This window comes from Barbus barbus (genome assembly GCF_936440315.1).
Source record: "Barbus barbus genome assembly, chromosome: 43".
Classification (NCBI taxonomy): domain Eukaryota; kingdom Metazoa; phylum Chordata; class Actinopteri; order Cypriniformes; family Cyprinidae; genus Barbus; species Barbus barbus.
In genome coordinates this window covers 23,157,198-23,169,236 of record NC_136721.1, presented here as the reverse complement: position 1 = coordinate 23,169,236, position 12,039 = coordinate 23,157,198, and the positions used below count along the sequence as shown (strand labels likewise).

The 12,039-nt window shown below is 36.3% G+C and overlaps 2 protein-coding genes across 9 annotated transcripts in view; both read right to left on the bottom strand.

Moving 5' to 3' along the window:
* LOC306862721 (myomegalin-like) overlaps positions 1–1,797 on the bottom strand; it is a 58,714-nt gene extending 56,917 nt beyond the window's left edge. For 7 of the 8 annotated variants that reach the window (XM_079405647.1, XM_079405646.1, XM_079405650.1 and 4 more), the window contains exon 1: positions 1,577–1,797. In XM_079405647.1, coding sequence (XP_079261773.1) covers positions 1,577–1,629 — 53 coding nt within the window. In that variant the 5' untranslated portion in view covers positions 1,630–1,797. Of the gene's footprint in view, positions 1–378; positions 513–1,576 lie in introns of those variants that run through there. The other variant, XM_079405649.1, reaches the window with a different exon arrangement.
* A 7,856-nt stretch (positions 1,798–9,653) lies between these two features.
* LOC306861920 (uncharacterized protein) lies at positions 9,654–11,498 on the bottom strand. The gene is made up of 6 exons (XM_079404406.1): positions 11,436–11,498; positions 11,235–11,351; positions 10,801–10,890; positions 10,476–10,616; positions 10,053–10,175; positions 9,654–9,891 (listed from the first exon to the last, which is right to left on the bottom strand). The coding sequence occupies exons 1-6, from the start codon at positions 11,482–11,484 to the stop codon at positions 9,707–9,709; spliced, it is 705 nt and encodes a 234-aa protein (XP_079260532.1). The 5' UTR covers positions 11,485–11,498; the 3' UTR covers positions 9,654–9,706.
* Between the last annotated feature and the right edge of the window lie 541 nt (positions 11,499–12,039).

Here is a 12,039-nt window from a genome sequence, read left to right as displayed (position 1 = left end):
ATTATATAACTGTCTTATGGGTTCACATACGAGTTAGTCTCAGAATTGTATTTAAATTGGTTAAAAGCTCCTCTCAGATGTCAGAGAATCAAGCAGCTGACTGCTATCAGCTTTCGTCTTGTGTTTCCCCACAGGCTCACCACCTGCTTTATAAAGGTGACACTGCAATGGCACGACCATCAGGACAGCACAGACGGTCTCTAACTTGACCATCAAACCCAAGAGTCCTTCAACTCCTGCCCATTAGAGACCTGCTGCTGAACTTGATAAAGTCTGAGCTCTGAAAAAAAGCAGTGATCTACTACAACTACACAGCTGCACATCTACAGCACTAACTCTATACACAAGCTGCACAGGTGTAACGGAGTTACAACCTACCTACATCAGTCCTTCATGTTCACATGGCCAATATAGATCAAAATATAGAGATCAATGCGTCAGATAATAAACAGGAGCGCTGTTCCGCTATGTGCCGTTTCCAGGAAGGAACTCAAGGAAGTAATGTGTTTTCTACTATGACAGCGCATGATCAACACATAACAGCAGCTAGAGACTCTCTCTCTGTCTGTCTGTCAGTATTACTCAACACAACTGAAGCCACTTTAGAAACTGAAACTGAATGCAATGCGTTTAATCCTTTCTGTGCAATTAATGCATTGCTCTAATAAACTAACTCTTCAAGTCAGCTTGAATTTGATCCGGTCTGCATTCAATGCATACGACTTTATTAACTGCATTTTTCTTTAATGCAAATCTATTTTAATGCATGACACATCCAGTTTAATGCAGACGGCTATATTTAATGCACTGCATTTGATGCATACAAAATGTTATTAATACATTACATTATAATTATTTAATGATCCCTGTCGGTTTGTGAATGTTTTGACATTGCCTCAAACATTGACTCCTGAACGCAGTAAACAATGTCAAAAACAGCCTCGTGTGCCCAGATGCTTTGGACATCGAGTCCCTGCTATATTTAACTAAGAGGATCATGTGTTTTGTTTTTAACATGAAGGCTGTGAGATGCTGTGACACGATCAATAATATATTAATAACCACAAAAGCTGGATGCAGACTTTTTAAAATTCAGTCCAACAGAACATATTACTTCTAACATTCTTAAGTATAACGTACATATTAGAAGCGCATTTATTTATGAATTGAAACTCAATGAAACCAACTAAGTTAATAGACTTTTAGTAATTCGTCTTTGCAGCTGTCAGACAGATGAAAGTGTAAGACATAAAAGCAACAAATGCATAATTTCTGAGATAATACAGAATGAAAACACCCCATTCACCACATAAATCATGATAAAGGTTAAATGAAGTCATACAAATCTAAAACAATTCATCTTAACGACTTCGGAGAATAGTTTAACGTGCTGTAATTCTAACATTAGCTCATCTGTCGAGTGTGTTACCACTAAACACTTTTAAATTCTAATGATGAATAACAAATTGAAAACATTTGGTAGGAACTGTTGTCGCATTTATTTTAAACGTTTTTCCCCTCGTGCTAACATGCTAACGCTAACCTGACAGAAATTTTAAAAAATAAAGCGCTTCACCTCAGATTGATGTCAAACGGCAGCGTTTGATCCTCTCCGACCACAGAATCCATTCTGGATCGAAATAAGAGTGTTTTGTTTTATCTGTGAACAATATTTCTTTCAAAACATGATGCCCGTTGTATTATTTTTGAATTGTGAGCGGTAGATTATGAATAATTTCAAAACAGACGTAGGAACCGCCATTTTAGAATCCGTGACGTCACCGTGCGAGCACGCGCAAAGTTTAAGGAGTTGGGCGGTTCTCGAAATTCCACTAGTTTATGAAAACGGTATTTATTAGGTATTATTGAATCCTACGGGCATTCAGGTGTGTTTTAGGCACTATAGACAAATACATTTTTACATTACACATTACAATATCCGCCACTGATGTGTAGAGTTTTAACACTTTTGAGTGAGCAGGGAGTCTTTTTTTGTCTTTTTTTTTCCAATAACAGAAGTTGTAAAAAATCTTATATTAATTCTGATTTGGTGCTGCAAGGATTAAAAGCCAAGATAACAGATCTTCTTATCTGAGATGCCTCAGCGGTAGAGGTGTGCGATATATATCGTAATTGTTGTTTTAACGATGTGCAATTTGACATTATCGAGTATTTTGCAAAAAGCATTTGAAACACCCCTAGAGAGCGCACGCATACAGTACATGAAGTCTAGACTTGTGCGCGCGCGCATTTCGAGTGCGCTCTTTCAGTGCATGATGCATTTAGAATGATCACAAATTCAAGACATGAGGGCACTTCATATAGCTAATCAATTTCACACAAAGAGTGAGTTTTTCTCCAATTCACGTGAGGGTCGAAATGTTGCAATAAATACTTTTATGGAGCAATTATTATATAGATTTTTTTTTTTTTTTTTTTTTTACAACAGTTCTATAAATGTAAGTTAATTAAGAGACTTACGTTTTAGACACTATATTGCCTGTTTTCGCGTCAACAAAAATGGTCACGGCACTGTTTTGCGGAGTGAATCAACCGTTTAAATGATTCGGTTCAATCGCAAGGACTCACTTCTTAACCGTGATTTGCTGCCACCTATTAGTGGTTTTAACTCCACGTTTCGACTTTTTTCAAGTAGGGCTCGCTGCAGTCCACAACATCCAGGGGGCGTGGTTGGATCCACATCTAGGGGGTGGAGATTGGTAGGTTTAGGGGTGGAGATGGGTAGGTTTAGGGATCAGGGGTGGAGATTGGTAGGTTTAGGGGTGGACATGGGTAGGTTTAGGGATCAGGGGTGGAGATTGGTAGGTTTAGGGTTCAGGGGGTGGAGATGGGTAGGTTTAGGTATCAGGGGGTGGAGATTGGTAGGTTTATGGATCAGGGGGTGGAGATAGGTAGGTTTATGGATCAGGGGGTGGAGATAGGTAGGTTTAGGGATCAGGGGGTGGAGATAGGTAGGTTTAGGGATCAGGGGGTGGAGATGGGTAGGTTTAGGGGTGGAGATAGGTAGGTTTAGGGGTGGAGATGGGTTTAGGGATCAGTGGGTGGAGATGAGTAGGTTTAGGGGTGGAGATGAGTAGGTTTAGGCGTGGAGATGGGTAGGTTTAGGGATCAGGGGGTGGAGATGGGTAGGTTTAGGGGTGGAGATGGGTGGGCTTAGGGATCAGGGGGTGGAGATGGGTAGGTTTAGGTATATGTAAGGTGGGAGGAGTTGGATCTGGATCCAACCACGCCCCCTGGATCTTGTAGGCTTCAACGAGACTCTTCGATTTTTTTTCATGTTTTAAATTATTTCAATTATCAGTATTCAATGTTTTATGTTTAATATATCAAAACATTATTTATTGTAATTGCAGGTTAAATGCATTCATGTTTTGCATTAAACAGTGTGTAAATACATCTAAATGCCACTTCAGATGCATTCAGATGCACCAATTTAATTTGCTTGGTAACAGCCCAAATGTCTTATTCTTCTTCACTGATTAAATGTAAGAATTTGACTCAAAAGGTAATGGACACTTTTAGAAAATGTAAAAATGCCCCTAAAATAAAATAAAAAACAGTTTAAACTTATTGGAAAAGATAAATTTCTCTCAGTGTGAATTAAAAAAATAAATAATATTAATAATTATAATAATATTTATGTTTAAACATTTTAGACAAGTGATTTTACTGAAGTTTACCAGGATAATTATAACTGAGTTTATTCAATTCATAAACATAAACAAACTATATCTTCTCTATATCCAGTTTGTAGCATGGATCATTCATTGCAACATTTAATCTGATTCTCATGTTTAAGAATCTGTTATCTTGAAAAATGATTTATGCTACTGCCCACTAACTTGGTTTTAAACCTATATTATTATCCAATTTATGAGCCTTAAAACATCTTTAAATGCACACATGTAAGACAGGAAAATCTAATTTTCTCGGGGGAGCATGCCCATTTTGGGACCTCGGTATCTATAAAAACCTGCGTACGGCCCTGTGAGTGAGGGTTTCATTTCAAGCCCAACATGAAAAAAATTGTGGTCAGTGGAAAGTCCCAACCACTGAAAAATAAAAAACCTGCGTGTTACAAGGAAAATGTAGATATATGTATGGTTTGCATATCTGTGTGTGTTTGTGTGTCAGTGGTTATGTGGGTTTCACTAAAAACCTCTTGCCATCTTGTAGCCTACATTTCACTGAATAATTGTGGATGCTAAATGTCTCGAATGTACTGTACATGTGAGCATGTTAATTATATTCATGATGTTCCTCATTTCAAACTTTTAAAGATTAATTTGATCTAAAGTGACCTACAAAAGCAATTCATTTTAAAGATGCCATAGAATGCATTGATACAGTATTTTAAATTGTTCTCTGATATCTACATAATTATGTGGCTTAGGTAAGGGCAAAAATTCAGAAATGGTTTTACATGTCCATTTACAACCCTAGGATTTCTCCCTAGAATCAAATGGTCTGTTATTACCTTATTTGGAAAGGTCATGAATAATAATGTTGAGCTCTGCTCTGATTGGCTGTTTCACAGTGCGGCTCATTTCAGTAGCTCACAGCAAGAAGGAAACACAGGGAATATATGAAGAGTTCCTTTGCAAAAACTGTGCATTATTCTCCACATATATCGCGATCTAAACCCTAAACATGTTTCGTCAAAAAAGACTGTACTGTCCACTTTCAAGGCATCGCGAGTTCACGTTTTACTGCAGAAGCTGACAAGCGCCCTTGTTGTTTTTTAACAGAAGCCGATAAGTCCATTTTGGCGAATCAGCTCGCTGTATTCATGTCAGGTGACAAGGCTACATTCACTTTGAAAAGACATGCTAGCTGAGAGGAGTTTTGCCAAAGCTGACTAAAAGTGATCGAGGATGGATAATTTCGACGAACTTGATGAACCTGTGTTATCTTCTTCTTATCAAAACAACCCAACTGCAGTTTGATTGATATAACTTGGAATGCGCAATAAAAAAAACGTGATTTCTGAAAAAAAAAAAAAAGAAACATTGGAGTTATAGGTTTTTGCAAATGAACACTTCATATGTCAATACTTTCTCGTGCAGTTGTATTGTTGGGTGATTATACTGTAAATAAAATGCAGACATCAGGGAGCCGCTATTAATATGCTGGGCATTGAAACTGCTTTCCAATGCGCCATCGCTTTTTAGTTTCACTTTCACTTTCGAGATTTGGGATTGCACTTACTCTGTTTATGCTATGGAGCTGCAGTACTTACCACACATTTGACCAAATCAGATGCTTGTCAGTGGTGATCTGTAAATCATGCGCCATCATCCTCAGTTATCTATCCCCTTACGAAAAGAAGTTTATTCAAGTGTGCTTTTAAATTTATACATTTTGCAGACGCTTTTATCCAAAGTGACTTATATTGCATTCAAGTTACAGTTTTTACATTTTATCAGCTCTTGCTTTCCCTGGGAATCAAACCCATGACCTTGGCGTTGCTAGCGCTATGCGCTACTATTTGAGCTACAGGAAGGTTATTAGTATACTTGTTTTAAACAAAAATAAAAATAGGGAAGTATACTTTGTCTACTTTTCATATACTTCTCAGAAATGGGCTTTATGTACTTTTCAGAAATATACTTAAAATGGCATTTAAGTGTACTTGACTTATACTTCGAAAAAGTCTAAATATATTTGAGCTATACTTGTGCTCCTAGAATCTGTGTTTTCATTGTTATATGTTAGGGGCCGCTAGTACACATATTCTGTAAAAAATGTCCAAAAAACACAAGTGAAAAAGAAACCTAAATAACAGATGCTTCCACATGTAATCTAACACCATCATCAGACATAAAACAGCATCAAAACTCTGTAACGTTATGGAATAAAATGTCACCAATGAAGAGGTAATAATGACTGCCAAGCTTTGGGGTGTTGATAGCCATCTACCTTTTTCATTATCTTTCTGAATCCATATTCTTTCTTCAGATTTTTGTTCAAAATGTTCTTTATTTTTTATTTATGAAACTTACCCACATTCACGTGTTAAAAAAAGAATGCATGAAGCTAGAATAAAATGTTTTGTTTAGAAGTAAATACTCTGTTCTTTCTTTTGGTGTTTTGTATGTTCAGACATTCATATAACAAAATATATACAAATTAATACCTAAATAGGGACATAGTAGTATACTTAAAGTATGATGTAAAGTTTACTTTAAACAAAACAAACTTACGCGTATACTTTCAGTATAAAACTACTAAGCTAGTAGTTTACTGAGACTATACTTCAAAGCAGTGGCGGAGCCAGAGGGCTAGTTGGGGTGGGACGAAGTCCTTGCCACCCCTGTTGCCACCCCGCTGAAAACATTACACTGTTTGATTTTTACGAACATTTCTCAAATCTCCCAGCGGACGTGAATGCATCCTTACACAGCACGCACAAGCGTGCAGCGTGCTGTTGCTGCTACACTTTTCATTGGTTAAGCTGACACGCAGCTCTTTCGTGCTCCAAACGGCTCCAAAACATCGCGGCAGCACACACGGGACCGAGGAAGATCTGCGATTTTTTAAATAAAAAACTCGATTTACGATTCGAATCGATTTTTTTTGTCTGTTACGATTGTCACTGTGTCAGATTACACGATTTTGACTCCTAAAAATTTTGTCACGTCGTGGACAAGAAACATGTCAGACTACACGTTGTTTTCCGACCAGTCATCGCGAGCTGTCTCACACACTCATTCACTCGCACATACACAAGCTCACTCATATAGCCTACACACACACACTCGCACATACACTCTCTCACATACACGCGCTCTCTCTCTCTCACACACACACACAGACACACACACACACTCACTCACTCTCGCGCGCACACACACACAGTCACACACACTCGCTCGCGAACGCACTCTCACTCACTCCCTCCCTCCCTCACTCACTCAATCGCTTACTTTTTCGAATTACTTTTTGCTGCTCATTTATATACTCACTAAGTTTAATAAAAATACATAATACATTTATGTAATATTTAAAGGTGTTAACTGTAATCTTACAATGCAAAATGATAACTTACAAAGGATTAAATTCATCACAATTATGTAAGTATCTGGATATTTGCCGCGGGGCGAGGGCTTCAATAACCTCTCTCTTTTTTTGACCATACATGTGTTTGCATCCCTGAATAGATGTGACTGTAGAGATGTACTGAAGTAACTTTGTGTAGACATACAATTTATTAGCACTTAACATAACATGTCTAGACGTCTTTAAGCAATTTTCCTTGTGTTGTCAAATAGGCTAGACCTCAATATACTCACATTTTGTCGTAATGTATTACTTTAGTATTTGTAGTAATGGTGTACTCATGGTAAATAATAACAAGCAAATTGTTCCAAATTTTGGTTTCTTCATGAGGTGTGTAACCAAGCTTTCCTTTGAATAGGGACAGCAGAATGAAGAGAAAAAGCGATATCACCAACTTCTTTCTAAAGAAGCAAAAGTCAGGTGCAGATCAGGGCCAAACAGATCCCAGTGTCAGCTGTTGTAGTGAACCATATGTAGGTGGTGGACAGGGAAGTCAAGAAGAGAAAGATGATGACACACAAGAACCCAGTGTATCACCAGCAGGTCAGAGCAGTGAGCAGAGGCAGTAAATTGTGTCTTAAATTCAGATTGTGTGATGATTTTTGTGCAAAGTATTATGGTATAATATCCAATGATAATTTTATAATGAATTCAAATTCAGAAGAAGACCAGAGTGAGACGGTTATTTCTACCAGTGATGAGGAAGACAGTGAGCCAGACCTAATAGAAAAAGAAGAACAATGCACTGAACTCCCCATACCCAGCTCAAGCATCACATGTGCACCAAAAGGACCAAGTGGTAGGTAGAGTAGCCATGTACAAAAAACATTAAAGGGATACTCTACCAAAAAATGAAAATTCTGTCATCATATACTCAGCCTCATGTTGTTTCAAACCTGTATGAATTTCTTTCTTCTGCTGAACAGAAAGGAAGATATTTAGAAGAATGTCAATAATCAGACAGTTTTAGATACCATTGACTTCCATAGTCAATGGTATCTAAAACTGTCTGATTACTGACATTCTTCTAAATATCTTCCTTTCTGTTCAGCAGAAGAAAGAAATTTTGGAAAATAAACAACTTTAATTAATCTGTATACATTTTGTGGAAAATAATTAATTTTTAGTGTAATTGAACACTTTGTATATTGACCCCCCAAAATAATACCTTGCCACCCCTTTGCCACCCCTGTTTTAAAAGTCTAGCTCCGCCACTGCTTCAAAGTGTACTAAAAATGCTACTACAAGTATTTAATTAGTAAACTATCAGTATACCTATAAGTTCACTTTTAGTATAGTTGCAGTACAAGCTAAAAACTTTAATGTAAACTAGTTGTGTACTCAAAGTTTACTACTGTTATACTTTATACTATTATTATTGTTATACTTAAGTATACTTTTATATACTAGAAAGTGGGCCAATTTAGTCCCAAGGAGTATCCAAGTATGCTACTAGTACACTGATATTTGTATACTTACTGCATAAAGTATGCTTAAAAATATACTTGAACTTTACTTAAGTATACTTAATAAAATCAACTTGAAGTATACTACTTTTTGGTAAGGGTTCTTACTCTGTTTATGTGATAAGTGAAATCTTATGTATTGTAATGTAACAGGCTACCGCTATTTTATTAGAGCACGTTATTTGCTTTTCTGAATACAGACACCAACTCATCCCTGCACTTCTTATCCCCTGCACAGCCTGAAACAGAACATTTATTTCCATGATCTGCCATTTTCACAGTTGTCCTCGCTTGTAACTATTAGTGATTCCGACTGTAACGTCACAGTCGGTGTTATGTTCTGATTCACCTGTTTTACATAAGGAGGAAACAAGGGTGTTTGAGGCTCACTGTATGTTACTTCCAAGTACAGAACTCTTATTATTCAACTATGCCAAGGTAAATACAGTTTTCCATTCTATGGCACCTTTAAGGAGGCAATAACAAGAGAAGAGCTATATACACAGGTTCTGGAAGATGTTTGAAACTGATGTTTGATTGATGACCTTACAATTATCCGATATTTAAAAAAAATAAAGTCTCCAAAATGGATTTTTGCAGTGATGCCATGGAAGAACCAATCTGCGTTCTTCAAAGAACCTATGGTACATTTTTAGAAGAACCATTTTTAGTGTGAAAAATATTTTGATAATCTAAAGAAAATTTATTCCAAATATTTTTTCTTTTTGTGGAATGAAAATATTTCATGGATATTACAGGTTCTTCTTTATGAAAGCATGCATGCCAATAAAGCACCTTTATTTTTACCAGATCCAGATGTCTGTAATCTCCATTAAAATGCTTCATTTAAAAAAATATATATTCTTCTATTACTTCTATTAGTCTTATATTATCACAAAATAGTCCGAAAAACAATTTGCATGAAACATTTAATTGAAAAATGCACTTGAATTTCAGTATTTCTTACCATCTAATATGTTCGGAGCACTGGATTTTGTATGAATTTCACAAGTTTTTCAGAATACCTAAAAGTCCAGTGTATTCCCATGCCTAAATGAAGCCATCATGTTTTTAATCAAATGATTTCAGACAATACCATCTTTCTTTATAATGCACAGTAATTTATTAAAATGCTGATGTAAGGATCACTGCTTCTGGATTCAGTGCAGCAGGATGAAGGAGAGCAGAGAACAGCAGAGGAACAGGAAGCTCTGAGGGACGCTCTCAGCACCGTTACACAGGTACCCTGAACAACATGTGATGTTCCCATAAGTTTTTAAAGTCCGTCCAAGCTCCCGATCACAGGCAGTTTTCGATGCACATCCTTTGATAGCCTTTAAAGTTTCTATTAACATGTAAGAAAACAGAAGTCAAGTGCCACACACATCTAAAGTGACTTATATATACTGTATTCAAAAAATTAAAAAGACCTTTGATTCAATTCATTGTCTATAGGTCAAAATTGCTAATTAATAGTTTATGAGAAGAAAACTCCTACATTCTTACCATTTGTTTTTGTAGTAAAGCAGTGGTTTTCATCCCCCCAACAACTCATTACTTTTGAGCAGCCCTCATCATCACAAGTGAAACATTTCTTTCCATTGGGGTTACGAGAGGTTGAAGAAAAACCTGCAAGATTTGTAAATAAAATATTGCATTGCAATCAAACAACATTTCCTCGGATGCTGGATTAACATTCAAGTGCACTAAAAAAACGATATAGTTTTATTATATAAATAATAGCACTATTCCAGATTTACTATATAATTCCATAGCATTCCAAAAAATATCTTAATGCTTTTTAATGTATAAAACATATTTTATTTTTATTTTCTACACAAATAATGTTTATCCTTTAGTATTCAGTAGATACTGTGTCGTATACTTTGGTCATTTGGCACTTGGTTTTAGTCAAATGAAGAATGAGACCTGTAGCCTTTTTTTGATTGCAAAATTTGGTGTAACAGCACTTGGCATAAATCATCTTTCTCCAGCAGCCAGTGCTAAAAGACCAGCTTTTACATTCACGTGGCATAACACAGCTCCAAGAAAATTTTTCCTTTGGGGGAGCTACATAAAAAAGAGAGAAGAATGAATTAGAAGAATGGCAATTTGCACTGGAGTAAATATTTTGGTTTTGGAGTAAACATTTCATTTCTACTATAATATAGTGAAACTCAAAAAAAAAAGAGAGAACATATCTCTAGTTTTAAATGGACATCAAGAGATGGATACCAGAATAGTAGCACTATACCTGTCATGCTCCTACATGTAGCTTGGTTGCGCTTTGGGCGAGTCGAGTTTCCGATCCTTACCCATACCTCTGTCAGGTTTCTATACCGTCCTATCACAACAAACAACGTCAAAAACAACAAAAAGGTAGCACTATATAACTCTTAAATGGCAAAGTCAAATATGTTGGGTTGACAAGGTGTTTCATATTTGTAAAATTTTGAAATAACATATTACAATAATTCATGGAATACTTACATGTATTTAACTGAACTAGTGAAGGCAAAAATAGTGAAAAACAAGAAATGGCAACCAGTTACATGACTTAAGGTTAAAAAAATTCCTTTCTGATTCCAAATATTTTTTTTGTCCTAAACTCTTGATTTTAAAAAACAAAACTTTGCCAGTACCAGTAAATTATAACAGTAAAAGTGCACTTCATCATACTCAACTTACCCAAGTACTCTACTGTTTTTGTACTTGCACACTTGGTGTGTTTATCATTACATGTTTTCGTATTTGGACAAGTATCTCCTTGTTGATCCCGGCAATCATAACAGTTTAGAGAGAATCCTTAAATGATAAACAGACAGAGAGAGGCATTCAGTGTCATCTATCATCACAAAATATATTAAATATGCTGTATGTTTTCTGTACCTCCAGCGAGAAGAATGAAAAGAAGAACGATGGAGACTTGCAGATGCATCTTGTGACGGAACAAGAATGAACAAACAATGTTTCATTTGCCTTTTATGTCTGGTCAAAAATGGGAGGGTTTTGTACATCAGTATCCCACATCAAAAACGAGCCACTGATGCTCGAACCCTTCTACAACCAATTACATTTGTGATCACTTAGACAATAAACACTGCAGAAAAACCATGCTTCTGCAGCCAGTTGTAGCAGGAAAAGTGGTCAAAACCATCAAACCAGCAGAAACCAGCGTGGTAGGCCTGACCGATTTATCAGCAGAGTAAGAAAAGTGAAAATAATTATTTACTCTCCCTTACGTCTTTCCAAACCTGTTTGGTTTTCTTTAGTGGAACACAATATTCATGCTGATCTTTTCCACTGAATTAATGTAAATGGACTCTGAGGTCCATAAAAGCATTAGAAAGCATTAGAAAAGTAGCCCATGCCTTTCTCTCAGATTTCTTCTGAATTCATATGATGGTTTAGTGTGAGAAACAGACTGGAATTAAATTCTCAAATTAGCTATATCTTATATTTCTGTGGGTGCCATTGAAGTAAAATGGTATTG

Excerpts from the sequence above, each read along its gene's own strand:
- LOC306861920 (XM_079404406.1), bottom strand. The coding sequence starts at position 11,484 with ATGCATCTGCAAGTCTCCATCGTTCTTCTTTTCATTCTTCTCGCTGGA. Across the intron at positions 10,891-11,234 it reads AAAAACAGTAGAGTACTTGG|GACGGTATAGAAACCTGACA; the intron begins GTAAGTTGAGTA and ends TTGTTGTGATAG. Across the intron at positions 10,176-10,475 it reads CAATCAAAAAAAGGCTACAG|GTTTTTCTTCAACCTCTCGT; the intron begins GTCTCATTCTTC and ends CAAATCTTGCAG.